General features: G+C 34.2%; 3 protein-coding genes across 5 annotated transcripts in view; all 3 read left to right on the plus strand.

Moving 5' to 3' along the window:
* The window catches only part of LOC102600829 (LETM1 and EF-hand domain-containing protein 1, mitochondrial), a 13,370-nt gene extending 5,686 nt beyond the window's left edge, over positions 1 to 7,684 (plus strand). The window contains exons 8-15 of the mRNA XM_006353184.2: positions 988 to 1,052; positions 1,134 to 1,308; positions 2,904 to 3,089; positions 3,176 to 3,223; positions 4,550 to 4,699; positions 4,837 to 4,919; positions 5,715 to 5,830; positions 7,072 to 7,684. Coding sequence (XP_006353246.1) covers positions 988 to 1,052; positions 1,134 to 1,308; positions 2,904 to 3,089; positions 3,176 to 3,223; positions 4,550 to 4,699; positions 4,837 to 4,919; positions 5,715 to 5,830; positions 7,072 to 7,169 — 921 coding nt within the window. The 3' untranslated portion in view covers positions 7,170 to 7,684. The remainder of the gene's footprint in view (positions 1 to 987; positions 1,053 to 1,133; positions 1,309 to 2,903; positions 3,090 to 3,175; positions 3,224 to 4,549; positions 4,700 to 4,836; positions 4,920 to 5,714; positions 5,831 to 7,071) is intronic.
* A 1,156-nt stretch (positions 7,685 to 8,840) lies between these two features.
* On the plus strand, positions 8,841 to 13,573 carry LOC102601172 (pentatricopeptide repeat-containing protein At4g01570). Of its 2 annotated transcripts, XR_367698.2 has the most exons (3): positions 8,841 to 11,395; positions 12,711 to 13,139; positions 13,233 to 13,573. XR_367698.2 is itself a non-coding variant. In XM_006353185.2 (2 exons), the coding sequence occupies exon 1, from the start codon at positions 8,911 to 8,913 to the stop codon at positions 11,359 to 11,361; it is 2,451 nt and encodes an 816-aa protein (XP_006353247.1). In that variant the 5' UTR covers positions 8,841 to 8,910; the 3' UTR covers positions 11,362 to 11,395; positions 12,711 to 13,573. The 2 variants fall into 2 exon arrangements, 1 of the variants encoding a protein (XP_006353247.1); XM_006353185.2 differs by having other exon boundaries at positions 12,711 to 13,573.
* A 6,968-nt stretch (positions 13,574 to 20,541) lies between these two features.
* LOC102601619 (sister chromatid cohesion 1 protein 4) overlaps positions 20,542 to 22,650 on the plus strand; it is a 15,976-nt gene continuing 13,867 nt past the window's right edge. The window contains exons 1-2 of one of the 2 annotated variants that reach the window (XM_006353186.2): positions 20,542 to 20,870; positions 20,950 to 21,200. In XM_006353186.2, the coding sequence (XP_006353248.1) occupies positions 21,077 to 21,200 (124 nt within the window). In that variant the 5' untranslated portion in view covers positions 20,542 to 20,870; positions 20,950 to 21,076. Of the gene's footprint in view, positions 21,201 to 22,650 lie in introns of both variants that reach the window. The other variant, XM_006353187.2, reaches the window with a different exon arrangement.

Genomic DNA, 22,650 nt, shown 5'->3' on the forward strand with positions numbered 1-22,650 from the left:
TAAATAGGGACACGTGGCGCAATCTTATCCGTCTATCCGATATTTAATAAATGTTGGGTCGGTGGATAAGATTATGACACGTTAATGTCCGTTAGTATAAAAGGTATATATGCTCTAATTTTTGGACGGCAGAGGGCACCAATGTCCCAAAAGTATAACGGAGGGTATCTGCATACATTTATGATAGTTTGGGGGTATATTTGTCCTTTTTCCCAATATTTAAAAAGGGTAAAAAAACCAGCAAAAAGATTTGTTTTTTAATAACGATACCCAATCTTCTATGATAAAGGAACTTCATGAATCATGGGTGCACCAAACATAACAAGGAATAAGAGGAACTTCTCAGTTGTACAAAGTTCATCTCTACATCTTCAAAAGCTCTTATTTCTCTCTCCAAGTGGCTTACATAAGTGCTAGTGGAGCAACATTCCATGGCTTGTTGTCTTCTCTTTCTTCTGCCACAATTCCAGCTGAACATTGCCTCTTTTGCATTGCCTGTGATCACCCAAAGTATTAAAAACCACCTCAGGAGTAGCTTGAAGCTATCGGACAATGTAAGAAAGTGCTTTAAGTACATCAAAATATGGGACACCTGATGGTGTTCATATTATATGCAAGGATCTATTGCCTTTGAATGGAGTATATGCCGGAACAATTAATCTGAAAAAGAGAAGAGTGATATCTGGACAGCAAATTCACTGTTGCTTCTGTTTTGCTCCTTTTATTTTCTAGAAAGAATATTTAAAACAGTCCTAATATCATCAGCATGCATATAGACATGAAGTAGTTGAGACCTTGACAAATACAAGCTAGTATATATGGTAATGTATTTATTTTACAGCAGTTTGGAAGCACAACACACTGCATTTCCTTCTCATTCTCCAGTGCTAACTTATTCAAATTCTGCTTGTGAACTTTAATATGTTGGCTTCATTATGGAAGTGCAAAAGACTTATCTTGAATTCTTGCATGTTAATATCTTTGCAGTTGCGAGATTGGCTGGACTTATCGCTCAACCATTCAGTGCCATCTTCTTTGTTAATCCTTTCTAGGTAATTCCATTCCACGTTTCCAGGATCTTGTGATATGGACTATCAACTGAGCATGTGACTGTGCTGTTTTATTCTCCACAGAGCCTTCACAGTGTCGGGCAAAGTAAAACCGGAGGAAGCTGTTCAAGCTACACTTTCATCACTGCCAGATGAGGTGGTGGACACTGTTCAAGTTACATCTATGCCATCTGAAGATGCTCTTGCTGAAAAGAAGAGAAAGCTAGAATACTTAGAAATGGAGGAAGAGCTCATCAAGGTAAAATCTTGTGTCTTCTATTGTGCTGACTGTTAATCTAAAAATGAATAAGTGGCAAGACGAATTAATGGGAATGCGCTCTTGCTAGTGAATGATATAGTGAACTAAGCACTGCTTCTATCCCTCTGTCCTTTTACTCTTCTATTTGAACTTTATGGGTCATGAAACCTAATTATTATTTTAAACTATTGGGAAGAATTCATATTGGTCAAGTTTACAATATTGTTTCCAGAATTAGTTAGCAGTACTTGAAAGACAAATCATACTTTCAGCTTTTAATACGCTATGCCAAACTTAATGGCCTTGGTTAAGTGAGAAAAAAATGTAGATTTTTCTTATAAGCAAATTCTATAAAGTGCTACTCACTAGAAATAAGTCACATGGAACTTTTTCAGTATAACCCTTTCATCTCCATTTTGTTAAGAGAGAAGTTTAGTAGTTGGCTCAATTTTAACATCACTGTTATTTAAATTTACCATCCTGTTATTGAAAACTTATACGTGCGACCCGGGAGGGATAATACAGAACTCCTCTTTTTCATGTGCTTGATACAGTTGCTAATCTTCCTAACCCAATTCCTGACCAGTTCTTTTTACAAACATCTTTCTTACCTTTTGGATGCAAAATCTTAAATGTGGATTTTATTTTTTTTGAAAATGGTAGTGTGTTTGTTATATTCATCAGCGCCACAAATAAAGGCCTGGTATATCATATCTACAGTTACAGTCCCTAACAAAAATGTACAATGAGGCCAACAAGTCTAGTAATGATTCTGCATCATCTTGTGGCTGATCTTTACACCAAAAATAAAAAAGAGATTTACAAGGACTCTTGATCTTCTGGGATTGAACTGCTCTCGCCTTCAAAACATCTAGCATTCTTCTCTTTCCAAATTGTCCACCATATGCAAACTGGAAAAATCTTTCACCGCCCTTTGTGATAAGTTTTTCCTTTGATGCCTTTCCAACTACGTGTAAGGTCAAAAGTACTCGGGGCATCACCCAAACTATTTTAGCTTGAGCTGCAAAAAGTTGCCATAGTTATCTGGTAATTGAACAGTGCAAGACAAGATGCCCATTGGTTTCAGCTTCCTAATGACATAGAAATCACCTATAGCTGAGCTGGAAACCCCTTCTCTGAAATTTATCATGGTGAGACAAGCTTTCCTTATTACTAACCAAGTAAAGCATACCACTTTGAAAGGAGGTTTTACTTTCCATATCTCTTTCCTATGTAAATGTGGATACTACAGTGTCAGGTTTCAAATAAATTATGTGACGATGGTTGAAGATATCTGTTGACCATTTTGAAACTATACCTCTGATTTCGTAGCATTTGTAGGAGAAGCATCTTTGTGGAAGGAAAAACTACGTACATTTGAGGAGTAGCCTCTCATTCCTAGTCTCTTTATGGTGCATCCATGAAGTTACAATATGTATAGAAGATTGGGTGTCATAGAGAATCATATTATGCTGTAATTCTATACATTTTGGTATACTGCTTGTATGTGTGTGATTTCCCCATTATTAATAAAATTATTTACCTTATCAAAAAGTGTGTTTTTAGACTACTAATTCTAAAGTCGTTGCTTTTAGGAGGAGGAAGAGGAAGAAGAAGAAGAGCAGGCTAAGATGAAAGATAAACAGAAGGATGTAGCTTTGGAAGAGATGACTCTTGCAACAGCTAAAGAAGCAGAAGAACTAAAGAAAACAAAAACTTTGGATCAACAAGAGCAGCTTTGTGAGCTTAGTCGTGCAATTGCTGTTTTATCATCAGCTTCTGTAAGTACTTTACTGGAGCTTTTCTTTTGTACATTGGATCTTGGATCTTTGCTGATCATGGCCTGCTTTGTTGCTTATTCTTTCAGTCCGTAAGCCTGGAGCGTCAGGAGTTTTTGAGACTTGTCAAAAAAGAGGTAACATATCATTGCTTGAATATTACTGTTGTGAAATATTTTAACATACCTGATAAGGAATTTAAGCAAAAGGGAACTGTCTTCCTAGATTTCATGCTAAATCTGTTACTGTAGTTTTTGTTGTCTTTCTTGAAGAATCTAAACTGGAAAGCTTGCTTTTTGAAGTCAGATTTTTGTGTTTATCATTATTTAAACAATGTGAATGTCTTTCCATTACTAGTCTTTCCAGTTTGAATGGGGTCTTGCAATGTCTACTAGTTCAATATTGTTCACATTAGGACTTTGGATCAATTTCCTTTTTAGAACTTAAATCACAATTAGCTTACGGTAGCTGTGGTTCTGATGGGAATGGTAATAATTTCTCCTGATTTCCAATACCTTAGTCATTCTGATGAAGTTTTGGGAATGTTCATCAATGGGATTTCAATTGTCCCTCTGATATCTGATACCACCGCACTTTATTATCTTATGCTTGTTTCAATATTTCGTAGTTGTGATATATTTGCCATTATTGATATTTAAGATTACATCGAGCATTTTGTTAAGCACTTTTGCAATAATACCTGTTAATCATCAGCATTACGTGAGGTTTAATTAGTACCTTTTGAGATTATTATGTAGCAATATTGGCGATGGTGCAATCGAATTTACTACCTCTTGTTATTTTGATCTTTCAGCATCAGCCATGTGATTATGTGTCTATATAGATTCTCCTTCTTTCAATTACTCAATGTACCTTTTTCATGGCGAGCTATCTGTTCTAGGATTCTAACTGGGGCAGGTCATAGATTACAAAACTTAAAAGAGCAGCAGGCATTAGACAGGTTTTGGACAATGGAAAATAATTGGGTGCGTGTTTGGGTACCCAACTTGCTTGCGTGCTGTTCTTTTAGGTCTACTGCAGTATTTGATCAAGTTTCTACTATTCAAAGATAAATGTGGTAGGTAAAGAGGATGGAGGATGGTTTTGAAACTTTAAACTTTCATGTGTTACCTTCTGGATCGAGCTCGTCGCACCGGGTTTGCCTAGTGCGGGTTACCTCTCCTATGTGGTTTGCGAGCTATTGCATCGGAGCGGGGGTTTTACCCTATGCGCACCCAAAGGGTAGCGGCTGCGGGTTAAATTGTCATAAAAAAAAACTTTCATGTGTTACACTTTATTTACCCTCAACTGCTTTCAGTCACCTTGTCCTCTTGCAATCATATTCGTAGGTGCTTTTCTACTGTGGTTAGAAATTGTTTACACAGCATAGTGCGTACGTATGCTAATACAATGAAAATGCTACACATTCAATGTTGAAGCTGTTTTTGTATTGATAATTGCAGATTGAGTTGTACAATAGCATGGTGGATAAAGGTGGCCCTGAAGGTGAAGAAGAAGCCCGAAAGGCATATAAAGCAGCTAGGGAGGAGGACAGTGACCACACTAAAGAAAGGACTGTAGATGATAAAGTTTCTTCAGCACTTATTAATAGGGTAAAGCTGATTATCCTAGGAGTATTTAGCTTTGGGCTTTAAATTTTCATACCAATTCTTGATTTCCTTTTTGCATTATAGTTGCAAGATTATATGCATGAACACTCATATTACCTCCTGGCATTACCACTCAACAGGTTGATGCAATGCTCCAAAAACTTGAAAAGGAAATTGATGATGTGGATGCCAAGATTGGTGATCGTTGGCGGTTACTGGATAGGTATGTACAGAGAAAATAATAATATGGATTACAAATTGCACTCAAGGTACTATCCAAAAATCTACAAAGACGCAGTTCTAAGCAATCTGAACACAATCTCTATATTTCACCCGAGTTTAATGACTGCTACTGCCCCACTGCACCACATAGATAATAACAAATTTGCAAGTGAACATTGAGGTTTTTATATCCAATATATACATGTTCTGCTCAGCTTGTTCATTTGAAGTAATTTAAGCATGATGACCTGTATCAATTTATAACTGTTCTCACCTACATGTTCTAAATCATGAGGAAATTTTGGGGTTGGGGAGTTCTGGTCATTAGCCACTGATGGCTGTTCTGGGACACAAGCCTGTTGGTATTTATTCTCTCTTAGATAATGTAGTATATGGAGTATCTTATGTTTCAGAAAATCGTGTAATGAAGTGCGAATCTCAGATGAATAAATCCAGTGGATGTCAATGCATCTGTGCATCCTGTCTCTTTGGTTAATGCAAATATTAAAATCCTTCTTTTTTTGTGGTTTGGGGAAACACTTGCATCTATTTATTTCATAAAGATATGACCTGTTTTATCTTGCTGAACTATCAATCATACAAAAAGAAAAAAAAAATCTTCATGGAGAAATCTTGTTTATTTTCATCTATCTTTCTATAACCCGTGGTGTCGTGCCAGGTTGCGTGCTTTGGAGAAATTTTGTTTATTGTTTCTTCTTTATTATTTTCTACTGCTTTTAATTTCCACTGGAAGTAATATTGGAGAATGAAGTAACCGTTGTGCTTCTTGCGGCAGGGATTATGACGGAAAAGTCACTCCAGAGGAGGTGGCATCTGCTGCTTCATACCTCAAGGATACATTGGCGAAGGAGGGTATTCAGGAGCTCATAACCAACCTTTCCAAGGACAGAGGTTAGACATGAATAGTTTGATAATTCTTGTTTTTTTTCCTGTTATAACGGGTGTTTTTACAACTGTATTGAAACATGGTTATGGTTATACCTCCCAATATCTGCTGTATTTTTTAGGACCTAGGGGGATAAAAGAGATAATCTAGCATAAGAAAGTAAGATTTAGATTGATATTTTGAAGTTGGTGATTGCTTGATGAAACATCTTAGATATCACTTGTCAAAGCGAAAAATAGTAATAATACATACCGCTTTTAATTCCACATAGTTTCCCAGTAAACACCAAACAGTCCAATCATTTAGCTTTTCTCTTAATCCACATATATGTTTTGAAATGGAAGGAGTCTGATGGTAGAATCTTTGTTTATGAAAAATCACATTATAGTAGTACTTTTATTACAAAAAGATTGATGTAACGTAGTTACGTACTAGTAATTTGTAGTCTATTTCTTTTTCTATGATTTGATTTGTTGTATGTACATGTTTCTATCATACTTTAACTACTACTCAGAAGGAATATACGTTTAAAAAAACATTTGAAAATTTATTTTCTACAAGATAACATTATTGTAATACAGATCAAAAGGAGAATCTGCACATCAATTGGGAATAGATTGGAGCGATAGATCACTCAATTAATGAACTGTATACATACACGAAATCATTGCTAGCTTTCACATTTTCTTTTCAAAAAGAAAACAAAAAAGGAGGTAAATTTGGGTCCATGTTGAGTGACTTAGGGGTCATTTGGTAGCTGGATAGAGTTATGCAGATATTAGTAATGTGGGTATTAGTTATGTAGAAGGAGACTTTAAATAGCAGTTCGGTTTAAGGAAGGATATTCTCCAGTTAGTTTCAGACTTTAAGTTTAGTTTCTTGGCTTTGACGGAGTAGCACTATTTTGTGTTTTATGATAGTTCCTGTTTGACATAAGAAGCTCCCAACTATATCTGGAGATTAAAAATTCAATTTGACTTGCCTACTATAATGGTCGTAGAATGAGATATTAATCAATTGTTGATTAGATCTTGAAAACATGACTATGAGGCTTGGTTTGAATCTTACTGTGAAATGTGTGAAAAATATTGCCGTCATTTTAGAAATGTCAGGTGTCGCTAAATAGAAAATGTTGCACATAATTGGGACAGAGGACTTTATTTTATTTATTTATTAACTTTCCGCAGCGGATGTATGAGTTCCTTACTAGTTATCTTTTTTGTGTTTTAATTGGTATATTTAACAGAAGGAAAAATCCTTGTCCAAGATCTGGTGAAGTTAGCCAGTGAAATAGAACATGCTGAAGAGGAGGAAACTACAGAAGAGGAAAAAACTCAAAAATAAAACCCATACGGCGATAGTTTTGATCCATTTACTCCTAGCCATGTTAGTCACAACCTTCCATTTTATACTAAACGCGTTGTGCTTGGTAAATCATCCGGCCAGGTATCAACGTAGGTCCTTATGTGGCTGCTTGTAGTCGATTGATAAAATGCACTCAGATTCAATTTCACAATAGCTAAAATGTGCATGTATATGGCTGTGTCAACACTTGAATATCTATCTCTACCCTACCTCACCCTTAGCTTTATATTGTACCTCTACGGTGGAGAGCATAGCAGTATGGTTTATTACCGGAGTAATTTGAAAAACCGCGGTTCGAGTTTTACCTCTTAAGGTGACAATCATAAGATTTGAGAAGAGTTTGGTTATGGTTTGTTTATCTTTCAGAAGGAAATCTGTATGTTTTGATTCAGTTTTGGCATATTGACTGTTTTTGCAGCAACTGCTACATGTTTATCCCAAGCTAGTCTTGAGTTGTATTTTGATTTATAAAGAACGATTCTTTTGAAGTTATACATAATCTCCAATAAGCAATGGCATGCAGAAAGGCTCTAAGTGCATACTCTTTGAGCATCCTGATAGAATGATCGATATTCACATCTCTCTCATTTTCAGTGATTTTGCTATAGTTAAGCGGATTCACCTCATATCAGGTGAACTAATTTTTTATTTTTTAATTCATCACATTTTTACTCTTATAAGTAATATAAAAATAAATAAATTTCCCAACAATACTATACTAGATGTACGTGTATTATAGAAATAATACGTATTCACATGGTTATAACTCAGCACAACTTGTGTATTTGCGATCATATTCGGATAGGTAGCATAAACCTTTAACCCCTACTCTCTTAACGTTTCTTATATTTACTACCCTTCCCTCAATATCTCCGTACAATTCACCTCAAGAAATTAAATTTTAAAAAGAAAATTTGATGCTCCAAAGTCTAAATTGTATTTTGTTTTCTTATGTTTGGTAAGTAAAATAAAAAACGTTATTCAAAAAGTATTTATATATAATTTAAGTAAATACTATGAGAGGCGAGTGTTAGGGTGGGGATGATAGGTGATGAGAATATAAAAATTATTTTCCTACGTCCATCATACAAGTAATTTTTTTTAATTTTTAAGAGAGTTGTCTTCCTGCTTAGCAACTTTAGCCAATCGAATATGAAATAGAAAATTGGGAAACATATTTTAAAAAATATTTTCCTCCATATCAGATATATCCTTAGCGTATTTTTTCTTAAATTATTCTAAATATATAATTCTCAATCACTAAAATTGATGTTGTATTTTTAGAAATTACTAAAATGAATTAATTGAGCGGAGAATCTATTAAAAAACAACATCTCTATCTTATTAATTTATTTAATTTAACTTTTTTCTTATTCCAATCCCGCCTCATATTGTGCTAGAATGGTATTTCCTACTGATCCATGCCATTCTTCGAGTATACCTGACAAATCGGGAGGGGTAGTCGCAATAGCATCAGTTTTTATATGTTTGTTGGCTTTACCCTTTTTTAAAAGTATGTATGTACGTAGTTCAAGTTTTCGCCCGATTCACTAAAGAATATTTTGGTTGTAAAATTACATTCGTGTACCAAAAAAGCAGAATAAATACTTAATTGAAAGGGTTTAAAATGTAATTGCATTTCAGCCCAGCCCCACAGTGGATCCTCTTTCTCCCGCAAAATGCAGTTTAATGGAAAACCTTCAGCTCAGTCACTATTGCCATGGCCACAAAAGTACAAAGAAATCTCTCCGTTTTATACAGTAGAAGACAATTCTCCGTCGCCGGAGCTGCATACACCGGTAAGAGCTCGACGGCGGCGGCATCTAAGGTCGGAAACTTACTCGTCGTCGCTTCAATTGCAAAAGCTTTGATAAAGCCAGGAGGAACACGTAACCTAGAACAGTACGGCGATTCAATTCCCTTGTCAGAAAGCCTAGTCCTTCAAGTTCTCCGCCGCAACAATTTGGATGCTGAAAAGAAATTAGACTTCTTCAAATGGTGTTCTCTGAGGCCTAGTTTCAAACACTCTACTGAAACTTACTCTCAAATGTTCAAATCCATTTGCTATAGTCACAATCACCGGGAAGCTATTTTTGTATTGTTAAACTCAATGAAGGATGATAAAGTGTTGCTTAATGCGGCCACATTTAAGTTACTACTCGACTCGTTTACTCGAACTGGTAATTTCGATTCAGCTCTTGAGATTTTGGAGTTTGTAGAAGGAGATTTGGATAATTCTAGTTGTTTAAGTCCTGATGTGTATAATTCTGTACTTATTGCTCTTGTACAAAAGAATCAAGTTAATTTAGCTTTGTCGATTTTCCTTAAATTGTTGGAAACTAATGATGGGAATAGCATTGGGGTTAGTAGTGCCGTTGCGTGTAATGAGTTGCTTGTTGGCCTTAAGAGGGGTAATATGAGAGCTGAGTTTAAACAAGTTTTTGATAAGCTTAGGGGAGGGAATGTGTTTCCGTTCGATAGATGGGGGTATAATATATGCATTCATACATTCGGATGTTGGGGGGATTTGTCTAGTTCTTTGAGTCTTTTTAAAGAAATGAAGGAAAGGGGAAGTTGGTTTAGTCCCGATTTGTGTACTTATAATAGCTTGATTCATGTGCTTTGCTTGCTCGGGAAGGTTAAGGATGCTTTTGTTGTGTGGGAGGAATTAAAGGGATCATCGGGGTTGGAACCTGATGCTTATACCTACCGAATCGTTATACAAGGTTGCTCTAAGGCTTACCTGATAAATGATGCGATAAAAGTGTTCACTGAGATGCAGTACAATGGCATACGTCCAGATACTATTGTTTATAACACCCTCTTAGATGGATTACTCAAGGCAAGAAAGTTGACAGATGCATGCAATTTATTCCAGAAAATGATTGAAGATGATGGTGTACGAGCCAGTTGTTGGACCTATAATATTCTTATTGATGGCTTGTTCAAGAATGGGAGGGCTTTGGCTGCTTATACCCTATTTTGTGATTTGAAGAAGAAAAGTAATAATTTCGTGGATGGGGTTACTTACAGCATTGTCATTTTACATCTTTGTCGGGAAGATAGGCTTGACGAAGCACTGAAGTTGGTGGAAGAGATGGAAGCAAGAGGGTTTACTGTTGATTTGGTTACTATAACTTCTCTTTTGATTGCAATCTACAAGGAGGGACATTGGGACTATACAGAGAGGCTTATGAAGCACATCAGGGATAGCAATTTAGTTCCAATTATTATCAGGTGGAAAGACAGTATGGAGGCTACAATGAAAGCTCCACAGAGCAGAGAAAAAGATTTTACACCCATTTTTCCATCCAACAGGAACTTTGGTGATATTCTAGGCCTAGAAAACTTAACAGACGCTGAGACAGATACTGCCCTTGGGGCAGAGGATGCTGAGATACACTATCAGGAAAGTGATCCGTGGTCATCATCGCCATATATGGACATGCTGGCTAATAAAGTTAGCTCCCAAAGTAATTCTTCAAGAACGTTCTCTCTTACTGGAGGAAAACGAATAGACACTAAAAGTGCAGATTCTTTTGATATTGACATGGTGAATACCTTCTTGTCGATATTTTTGGCCAAAGGAAAATTGAGCATGGCTTGTAAATTATTTGAAATTTTCACCGACATGGGCGCTGACCCTGTTAGTTATACTTACAATTCTATGATGAGTTCATTTGTCAAGAAGGGATATTTCAATGAGGCATGGGGCATTTTACAGGAAATGGGCGAGAAGGTTTGCCCTTCTGATGTAGCAACGTACAATGTCATAATCCAAGGCTTGGGAAAGATGGGAAGGGCTGATCTTGCTGATGCCGTACTAGACAAACTGATGAAGCAGGGAGGTTACCTTGACATTGTAATGTATAACACCTTGATTAATGCCCTCGGGAAGGCTGGCAGAATTGAGGAAGTAAATAAGCTTTTCCAGCAGATGAAAAATAGTGGAATAAATCCAGATGTTGTCACTTACAATACACTAATCGAAGTTCATGCCAAGGCGGGTCAGCTTAAGCAATCTTATAAGTTTTTAAGGATGATGTTGGAAGCAGGGTGTGCTCCGAACCAGGTAACTGATACAACTTTGGACTTTCTGGAGAAGGAGATCGAAAAATTGAGATACCAAAAGGCATCCATGAAACGCCCAAATGTAGATAATCCTTTATGAGAAACAGCTTTACACTTCAGGGGAGGGAGTTCAGGTATGATGTTCTTCCATAAAATAGTACAAGTCAGCATTTGCATATTATTCAACATTGCTTAAAGAGTTGTTCTTCTGGTTTAAAGTGGGCAATCTATGAAGAAAAAGTAGTGGGCAATTCATATGGCTGGTATTCTGAATACAGTTCTTTTTTTCATGAATGTAAAAGCTGATAGGTTTTCAATAAATAACAAACCAGGATCTGCGTTGATTTCCTTTTAATACGTAGTCTGGAGATGAGAAGTTTGAATCACTGTTTGCCAATGATCTTGTTATTTATGTTTATATATGGCTTTGCCTAAGCGGACATGTTTCTGATACATCACGACCACTTTTGAAGAAGTTGAGTAAGTGAATGCTCGTTGGTAGCACATCCTGACCTTCTAACACTAGAGTGTATATATTTCTAAGTTGAAATCAAATTATGTTGATGTTCAAATTTAGTTATCTAACGCTGAAGTTAATTTCTACTTAATGGATAGATATTCAAGCTAAAAAAAAAATCTATCTTTATGACCAACATTTACTTTTTGAGAATGCAATGGGATTGGTTAGAGCTCAAAATCTTGATTTCAGGTTTTTCCTGGTCCACTTAGTCTATATTACCTGTCATCTAGAGTTTAGATCAACTCAGGTTTTGTTTATGGAGACTACCCTTCGGGGTGGCTCAGTGGTTTGGGTTTGGGCTTGGGACTTCCATGTTGGAGGTTTCAAGTTCGAAACCCCTTGCCAGCGAAAGCAAGAGTTTGCCTTCTGGGTCGAGCTTGTCGCACCGGGCTTGCCTAGTGTGGGTTACCTCTCCTATGTGGTTTGCGAGCTATTGCATAGGAGCGGGGGTTTTACCCTGTGCGCACCCAAAGGATAGCGGCTGCGGGTTTCCCTTGTCATCAAAATAAATAAATAAAGGATTTGTTTATGGAGACTGGAAGCTTATAGCATACTAATGTACTCCTATAAGAACTATAACTGAAAGATTTGGAAAATCAATCTCCCTGCAGATACCCTTTATTGATAGATTCATAAAGTCTCCACGAGCAAGCTATCTTCTATCATTGTTCTCTTTTATTAACCTTGAAGGGATGCCAAATACAGTGCTAGAGTTCTCCAGAGATAGTATTCTTGTTTTGCTTGGTTAGTACTTAGTAAGATAGACTTTGCCTAACTTGTGGTTTAATGAAGAAACTGAAAATATCATTGCTATCTGAGAGACGAGCTCTGCCGGATAATTGTCCTCATTCTGTTTCCAATTTATGCCTCTTATGTTTTGCAAGCTCTATTTCTTGACATTTTCATTTGAACAAATTCTTATGTTTTAGGAGGCCCATGAAGAAGCTGAATTCATAGAGCTTGGAGTGTGTAGCGTTCAAAGCAAAAGTTAGTCCAAAAGGTTGTCAAACCCATTAAATTGGAGAAACGGAGAAGCAGCACATCAACTGACAGAAACTTGATGATGGCACAGAACTGAGCTCTCACAATGGCTGTTTCTCATCGTAGTGGATTGCTTTGAAGTGTATGTTTGGTGCTCCTGCACAATGAGTTGCTGATGGCCATATTTGAGATGTCCGGGGGAGAATAAATGAACATGAGAGAAGGCGATGAAGTTATAATTGAGCTTGTCACTGGCGCATGCATCGGTTGGCAGCAAATACATGTGGATTGACACCTCATTCATTATTTTAACCTAAGAATAAGGTCAGCACATCCTAGCTGTCAATGAAGTGAGATGAAAATCATAAGAGACTAGGGTATGATTCCCAGCACTGTTAAAAACGTTAAGTGACTTCTTCCCATATGTGTAAGCATTGGTGAACAGAGTTATCTGGCACATGTACTAGCAGGTAAGCTGTGTGTGGAGATTATGAGGAGAGCATTGTTACTCTTATGCCGAAATAGGTATGGCTTTTCTCAGAGAGATAAGGCATTCAATGAAGACGTCATGAAATTGAAGGTCGAAGCAATGTCAAGCAGACACTCATCAAAATGCAAGTAACTGAAGTACATAATTATGGAGGTATGTATCAGTTGATTGAACAGTACCTGCTATGAACTTGGTTGAATATCTTAATTTGTTTGTACCATAGAACCACATATGTATTTGTGTTGCTTCTTATTTCTACCATACTTGCTAGTTTTTGTAAGAGTCGGATTGTATTTATTCATTCTTTCCCATTAAGCTCTACCTTTGAGGTTGAGTAAGGTTTGTGTACACTTTATCCTTTCCAAACCCCACTTTGTGGGACTACACTGAGTACGTTGTTGTTGATTCTTTCCCATTAGCTACTTTTTGTATGTCTAATTCTTGAGTATACTATTTCCCTTGCCATTTTTAGCTCCCCCCGCGTTTGAAGTGGTGGATTTAGAGCTTAAGCTATAATTCACTAAATATTTACAAAAAACTAATTGTGGCTAATTTTGAACTCAATTACTCCATTTATAATTCCAGGTTTTACCAATACACAAATCAAATATGAGACAAATTTAATCTCAAATTTCATCCCGGGATAGGATATTTCAAAACCCCTTTTTAGTATAGCATTAGGTAGTGTTTGGTATGACGAAAGTCCTTTTTTTTTTAAAAACCCGAAGATATTATGTGATATTTGGCATTTCGTATCTTTGTTAGAGATTTTAATGAAACCACTACGTCAACTTCACTGATTCTAGAAGAGTATGTGATGAGTTCAACTTGTGTATTTTTCCTAATTGGGTAGCCTTTAAAAAGGAGATTGTTCAATCTAAAAACAGTAAATCCAAAAAGTCAGTAGAAAATATAATCAACGTGAAAATGTCACTTTATTATGAAATTTATATGTAATCAAATGTAAAACTTTTCGAATATCAATATTTGTTAATTAATTTACATCATATGCATAAATAATTAATCTAGAATTCAATAACCTTTTTTTGCTAGATTTTATGATTTATAAACACTTCTAACTCTACATATAGAAGAACACATTACACATAGCATTGAATTTCAATACTCATTTTCCATTAGCATCGACTCTTCTCCAAGGGGTCTTTCTATAGAAACCTCCACTAACTATCGTCATTTTTTGATGATTTTTCCACTTCTCACAACTACTTTTTCCACACCTCCGAATATCTGATATCAAATTGTCGCCCCTTTTCTTATTTCTTCGATAATAGAGTCGGCTATCTTTGTGACATCGAGCTATCGTCTAACAAAAAGTTTGTCATAATTTCTATGGCAAGGCCATGCAATGTTTTCGCAGAGAAAAAGACCTCAATGACTTGGCCAACACGTTAACAAAGTGGGGCCTACTCGTCAACTCCATCAATTTCCCAGTGGGCCCACCCTCCTCCTTCTTCTTCTTCTTCCTGCTCTTCTCCAACGCCGTCGTATCTCCGCCGTCTTTACTCATCGGAATCACCGGTAGCGGCAGAGCACAACGACGGCGTCCCTGTCTTTGCTTAATTTCACTCAACTCCATTTCAGGATTAAACTTCACAGGTCCAAACATGAACATTTTTCTCCGAGACTTTGCTGACATAGACGTAAGTCCACTAATATTCACCCTCTCCTGCGAACTGTAAAATCGGGCCGAACTGGCCCGATTTTGATTATTCACCGGCGCAGTAATGTGCCGGTGAAACGAATTGGATCGAGATAACGGAGATACAGTCTTCTCCTGATGAACAGAATCATTTTCATGGCGGATTATCTTTCCACAGAAAATGATATCTGAAAATGTATAATTTTCAGAATATTCGTTAAAAAATTCGAAAAATTCTTGTGATGGAGATGAAATTTTTGGACTTTCATATCCTTCATAATTATTCATTTGAAGATCACATAAAGAAATTGTTTCCAAATTTTCTATTTCTTCTTCTTTTTTTTGAGTTTCTTTTTTGTGTTTGAATAACTTCATATTTTCTTTATATGTTGTGGACTAGTGGAGAAGTGAATGATATATATAAAATTTAGAAAATAACTGTTTGTTCATTTTTTCTTATTTTTATTTTATTTGTATCTCTCCTTTTTCAATGGAACTTGGGTGGAACGTAACTCCTTCTAGATAAAAAGAAATAGCACTAGTCTAGAAGAAAAGAAATTAAGGAGTTACATGCATAAATTATTACTAGTATTTTTCTTATACAACATTGAAAAAAATAAGAAATTAGCGACGGATAAAAAAATTTATCAGTCAGAATGTTGTAGTAATTTTATTCGGTGGTGAATAATAAGAAAATCCAGTTATCTAGCTTGTTGCTATTTAACAACTAATTAGTCAGGGATTATCAAATTACATAGCTTATTACTCCATATTTTTTAATAATATCTAAATTCATCCTTACTTGGTTAATATAGAATTTTAACTAAAGTTACTAAGTCCTATCGAGCGAACCCATGCTTATAGTTACTACCAAACACTAAACTTACTTTTTCTTAGTCTGGTTAACTAAATATGAAATTATTGTATGAAAAATTAAATATTTAAAACTTTTTTTTCAATATCTTTTGTCATCACATGATCCTAGTGGGGTGGAAATTAGAAACTAAAATAGGATTACTTTACTAGAAGAAAAAGACCGTGACGGGAATTAATGAAAGAGGTCAAATGAGTGATGTGAAACATATGTATGATGTTAATTTAATTCTAACATCTAGAAGTGTTGAAAATAGTTATACGTGTCAATATAGTATGAGAGTGTCATAGAGATTCTGAAATCGAATCTCATTTTTATTGTATTCATGATCATAAAGAAAGTCACATGTAGGGGTGTAGCCAGAATTTTGACTAAGATGTCAAAATATAAAGAAGAAAAATCGTGTAGAAGTCAAGGAGCGTCAATATGTAATATATATATATATATACATACAAATATTTTTACTCTAGCTACATAGTGTAATTTTCCGACGAAAGGGTGTCGGTCGACACCCCTCAACTACATGTGGCTCCGCCACTGGTCACATGCTTAATGCATAAAAAAAGAAAATTAGATTTTCACGTAAGAAAACATGTTAAGAATAGTCATACGCTTCAACACATAGCTAGCTACTTTTTTTTAAGTCAATCCAAACGGACTTTAACTAATAGAGATTGTTGCACTAACTTATGGTGATTAAACTTTATCTCTAACAAGAAGATATTAATGATATTACTCTCTGAAGAAGCAAAAATCATTGATCTATACTTTTAACGGTATTGATAATGATCATATTCGTTTAAGCTTGAATTCTGAAAATGAAATCGATTAAGATAAGAGCGTCTATTTTATCCATAAGATGAAAATATTGTGTGGCTTAAATTAAATAAGTTGAACTTTAAAATGAATATCAAATATCGAGCAAAAAATCAATGTCATTAATCCATTGATGGATGTATTTTAACTACATGTATAGATAAAAAATAAAAAAAATATTCTACAAATTAGTCATAGTTGCTTACTTATGTTTAATAGAACTCGGTAAGTTTAGCTCTTTTTTTTTTTTACCCTCCCTAGGAGCTTCCACCCCTTTTGCTCCCTTGGTGACTCGAACTCGCAATCTTCAGGTTGAAAGTGAGGGGTGCTTACCATCCGAGCAACTCCCTCTTGGCAGGGGACCCTTGACAATTAGTTCTAAGGATCGGGGTTAGAAGGATCCTTTTGCGTAAGTGTATGTTGACCGGTCCCCTTTGGTGTCATTGACATAACATATGTCGTTTCTAGTCTATTTCTTTCGGTGCTAGGCGAGGTTTGTGATTATTTTTCAATCTAATCTATCGTCTCGGTAAGTTTAGCTCAAATTTTATATTTGTATTAAAAAAATATTTAGATACATATAAATATTGAAACTCTAATTCAATAAGCTGCATTTGTAAAATTAAAATCAATCTGTAAAACTTAAAATTCTTTCTAACTCCGTCAATGCTACAAATAGAAGAATACATATAGGATATAGCATTGAACATAGTACAATAAGAAATTGAAAGATCTCAATATTAATTTTTTCAGTTGCAAGTAAATAATTTTTCTAACAACAATATACCTAATATAATCTTATCAGTACTAAAATATGAAAAAGATATTTACTCCTATCTTAAAAAGATAAAAATATTATTTCCGATTAATTAACAAAAAATATAGTACATAATAATTTGTTGTGCCTGGAAGAGTGAAGGTTTTAACAACAAAAGTATATAGTATTATAATATAACATCACATCTGATGTCTAGAAGAAGACTCTTGCTAATTAAATAAGTAAAATAAAACAAGCCAAAGTCATTGGTGAAGTTTGAAAGCTTTTACTTCACAAAAGTTTTATACAAAAATCACTCTTTTAATAGATTTATAATTATAAAAAAGAGTTTATAGCTCTTATTGATAATGCAGCTGATTTAGATTGTATTCAAGAAGGACTTATACCTTCAAGGTATTTTCATAAAATTATTCATAGTCTTCGTTCTGCTAATGGTAGCAAAATGAATATTGAATTTAAATTACCTAAAGCTTTTATTTGTAAAAGAAAAAATTGTGTTCCTCAAAATTTTGTTTTGGTAAAAAATTATCACCAATCAAATTATTTTGGGTGTTCCTTTTATAAATGATATTTTCCCACTTATTCATTGGGATTATAAACCAAGGAACACAAGCAACTAGGCGATTAATTCTTGAGTCAATAAGATCTTTATAAAACTCTTCTTGAAAATCAAATTGTTCTTCTTTATTAAAATTCTTGAAGATTAACCATCTTCTAAAACGTTCATATTTCATCACACCATTTACATGATTTTACCTTAATATTTAGGTGAATATATTTATATATATATACACACACTCAATATATGAACATTAATTTTAGAAAACATAAAAGATAATGAATTTATTAATTAGTTATTGTTTTATTAATAATGTTTTTAGAAACAATCCGTGTTTGGTATGCCAATCACATTTATTAAATTTAATTCTAAAATTTGTACTTATCATAATTGTGTATTTATTCGAAGTTGAGACAAATACATCATAATCATAATTTAATTCAATAATACGCATTCTGTTTCAAATTATTCTTTACGAATGCTAAATTGAAGATTGATACGTCTAAATAAGGTTAATCTATATTTTTTTTGGTCCTTTCATTTTTTAGTTCATAAAATATACGATCAATTATTCAATTTTGCCTCCATATATTCTTAATAAATTCATATTCCACAAGTAGATAATCTTTATTTTTCTATGATAGAATGTATAAAACTATAAATACTTATTTCCCGTTCAAACGATTTATTTTTTGAAGAGGTTGATTTGCAAATGCATTCAATACACAAACAATTCTATTTGTTATATTTTGCTTGAGATCTTGATCAATGTAATCTTTCATATTGTTTTTTTTTATCACATATTTTAATGAAAACTCGTATTAGAAATTGGTTGATTTTAAGCATTCAATCACTATGTATATAACGAATTGTCATTTAGAATTGATAAAAAAAATTGCAACATAGGACATAAATAAAGTGTTTTTAGGTGATATTCATGATAAATGGTTCATATAACATTTTCTCAACTCACATATATGAAAATTAAACTTCTTAATTGTCGAATCTTGATCTATGATTTAAATTTAAATTATTTAAGTTGCCCTAATTGAGTCATATTCATGCACAATCCAACGTTACAAAATGGTTATACTAACCTTTTATGCTATACAACAATTATGACGTTTCATATATTATTTCAATTGTTTTATTTAATTAATAAAGACATGTACAAAACAAAAATAATTGATAAAATTTTTTATGACCTTAACGATAAATGATCAACGAAAAACCTGCCAATTGACACCTATTGCCTTGCATTAGACAAACTTGTTTGATACTGGCTTTTGAGATTCTCAACCGTATATTGTATATATATGTGTCTTTTTTTTAAAAAAAAAAAAAAAAACTCACACCTATTTATAATTTTTACATCAACAAAGAAAATCATCACATAAAAATTAATAATAAAAAAGCCTCATATGAAACAATACATATAATATAATTACGAATGATAGATAATTGTTAAAATATATTATAACCTTAACGATAAATGATCAACGAGAGACCTTCCAATTGGTACCTATTGTCTTATGGTAGAGAAACTTGATTGCTACTGGCTCTTGAGATTCATAACCATATATGTGTATATGCGTCTCTTTTTTCTTAAAAAAAAAAAACTCACATATTTTTATTATTTTTTACATCATCAACAAAATAAATCAATACATAAAAAATAATAACCAAGAGACCTCATATAAAACAATATGTATGATATAATTACAAATGTTAAATACAACCACTTTAAATTATATATTATCATTATCCTGAAATGTTCATAGAAGAAATTTATAAAACCACATAGGAAAAATAGAAAAGTCACACAAAAATTACATCAAATAAAAAGCACAAATATTATTTCCCCTCTAAATATCGAACTCATTACACAAAACTTATTTAATACATTTACCTTTTATGTATAATTTAGGAAAAAATGTCTAAAATATATTCGAACTTTGACCGATATTGCTGTAATAATCTCAAACTTTGGGCAGAATCTATTACTTCTCTACACTATTTAATGGGGCATTTTAAAGTTATATAAGTGTCCATGTGAACAAGTTCCTTATTTATAATGTCCACGTGGACACCTGTAAATCTTTAAAATATACTACTATTAAATAGTGTAGGGGTAATAAGCCCTGTCCAAAGTTTGAGTTTGTTACAACAATTTTGATCAAAGTTTGAATATGTTTTGAACCTTTTTCCCTATAATTTACTGACTTATTTATTAAAATATTCATAATTTATCGTATATCCACTCAAAGTATAACAATCTCGATTTCTTTATCATCAACAAAAAAAGATAAAGCCTAACATAATAAAAACAATACAGTATCTCATCTTATTGATAAAAATTCGATTCTCGACAATCATTCGATTGAATCTTAGTAAAATCTAAATTCCTCACAATGTCCAAACACTACCAAACCACAAAAAAATAAAAGCGTACGTGGTACACTTCTCGCTGTTGTAACGCTGACTTTTAGCTCAATCTCAACCGTCCATTTTTAATCAGACGGTTCATACAAATCATTAGATCTACACCTGCATAACAGGACAACAATTCTCAGTTCGTAAGACGCTTTGGTCCTTATTACAACTAAATTCGTTCAAAAAAATTGATGAAAAATTTCAACTTTCCCACTTCAGTTCAAAAATAATTTGCTTAATTACAGCAGTTATTTGCTAATTTTCACTATTTATGGTTTGGAGTTTGTGAAATTTTGGTTTGATTTGGTGTTGGATCTCAGTTTTGGGAGCTGTAACAACTTGCAATTTCGTTGTTTGTTGAGTTAAATTCGTAATTTTTTTCAAGTAAGGGAGGAAAAAGAAGTGATTTTGAGTTGAATTAGGTGAATTTTGTTGGGAAAGTTGTGATTTTTTTGTTCGAGCTAGTGATTTTGAGTTGTGGGTTTTTGAAGATTGAAGGTGATTGTTGTGTGTTTATTGAAGTATTGTTATGTTGTTGATATAGTAAAGATGGGGTTTTTGGTTTCTTTGGTTGTAGGTTGTTCAGGTCCTGATTGAAATTTGGGGGAAAAGTTAGGGTTTTGGATTTGAAGTTAGGGTTTTGTAATTGGGTATTTTGTGTTTGGGTAGAAGAAGAATTTGAAATTTTACTTTGAAGAAGAGAAATGTTTTACTCACAGTTCATATTGGCCAAAAAGGGGCCTTTGGGAACTATATGGATTGCAGCACATCTGGAGAGGAAACTTCGGAAGAATCAAGTTGCTGATACTGATATTGGCGTCTCTGTAGGTTAGTTGTTCGTCGGTGCTTAGTCAGCTTTCTCTTTCGTTTCGTTTTCCTGTTCAATTGTTTACTGTGACAAGGTCACTAATGATTTTGCTGTACCTTAACATACTTGCTTTCTGGATGATTTTCATGGTTAGAATATATATGTAAGTAGTAAAAGTAATTAGAAGTCATGCAATTGGAGAGAAAGAAAAGATATGACTAATTTACACAGCTTCTGCCCATCGATGAATTACGCCAAGGAAGAGAAAGCATTGTCTGGTGTTCACATGAGGTTTTTCATATTTTGTTTCCGGATCTGTATTTAATTAAATCTCATAGTAAGCAGGTAACAGTTTCTTTGTTAATGATCAACTATACCAGAATTGTTAGCTACATTTAACAAATTGAAACAAGGTTCGTTTGGCTCAAGGAAGAAAACGAAGGGGAAAGATGTTATCTAGTACATATTATCAGGGATTTGTTGGCTTAAAATAGTGAGGAGATAAGAATACCCGACATTTTGAAAACTAGAAATACCATAATTTGATATGGTGACCTTATCATTTGGCACATATATCCCAAAGTTTGTAATATTCATTCTTAATATGTGTATACTGATTTGATTGCCTTTGCTGAATTACCTATTTTTTTATTTTTTTTTGAAATTGGTAAATTGTATTCATTCAGCATTAAGGCTATGCTGGCCACCTCCAAAAAGTTTACAAAAAAGAAAAGAGAGATACTTACAAAGAGCCTATAAAATCCACTAGTTGGATTTCCTCTTCTATATTCTGTTCTTTACACCAAAAACCTAGTGAAGTAATAACTTTCCACTTAATCTTCAAAATAAAGGATTCTTTTCCTTCAAAGATCCTCTGGTTCCTCTCCTTCCAAATGGTCCACCAGATGCAGGCTGGGACTATCCTCCACCATCTTTTTTGGCTTTTGCTTCCTCCTCTTCTGATCCAGCAGCTAAGCAAATCTGCAGTATGTTCAGGCATGATCCAGTTGATTCCAGCAATGGAAGTGAACATAGCCCAAACTTGTGTCGTTACTTTGCAATGCATGAAAAGGTGTTTGTTGGTTTCTAGTGCCTCCTTGCAGAGGAGGCATCTAGATGCTATGATGGACCCCCTTTTTTGCAATGCCTCATGTGTCAAGCATGCTTTCCTAGCTACTAGCCAAGTGAAGCATTTCACTTTATTAGGAGCCACACTCTTCCATATAGTATTCCAAGGTCCAGTTGACCTGCCTGCAGCAACACTCAGTCCCTTTTTGTATACCCTGTTAACAGTGAAAATTCCATCATTGTGGTGCCTCCAAATGAGTTTGTAAGGGGAAGGTGAGAATTACAATTCCAAAACCAGTCATGTGTATGGGTAGGGTGAGAAATTATTATAAGAACTCGGTGTATGCCCTACCGTACTCTCTCCATGCATAAATATCGTTAGTTCTTGTTTAAGCTTGAAGT

The sequence above is a fragment of the Solanum tuberosum genome, unplaced genomic scaffold (genome assembly GCF_000226075.1).
Source record: "Solanum tuberosum cultivar DM 1-3 516 R44 unplaced genomic scaffold, SolTub_3.0 scf00152, whole genome shotgun sequence".
NCBI classification, from domain to species: domain Eukaryota; kingdom Viridiplantae; phylum Streptophyta; class Magnoliopsida; order Solanales; family Solanaceae; genus Solanum; species Solanum tuberosum.

Bases quoted from the DNA above. Each gene is read 5' to 3' on its own strand.
- LOC102601172 (XM_006353185.2), top strand. From the start codon at position 8,911: ATGGCCACAAAAGTACAAAGAAATCTCTCCGTTTTATACAGTAGAAGA.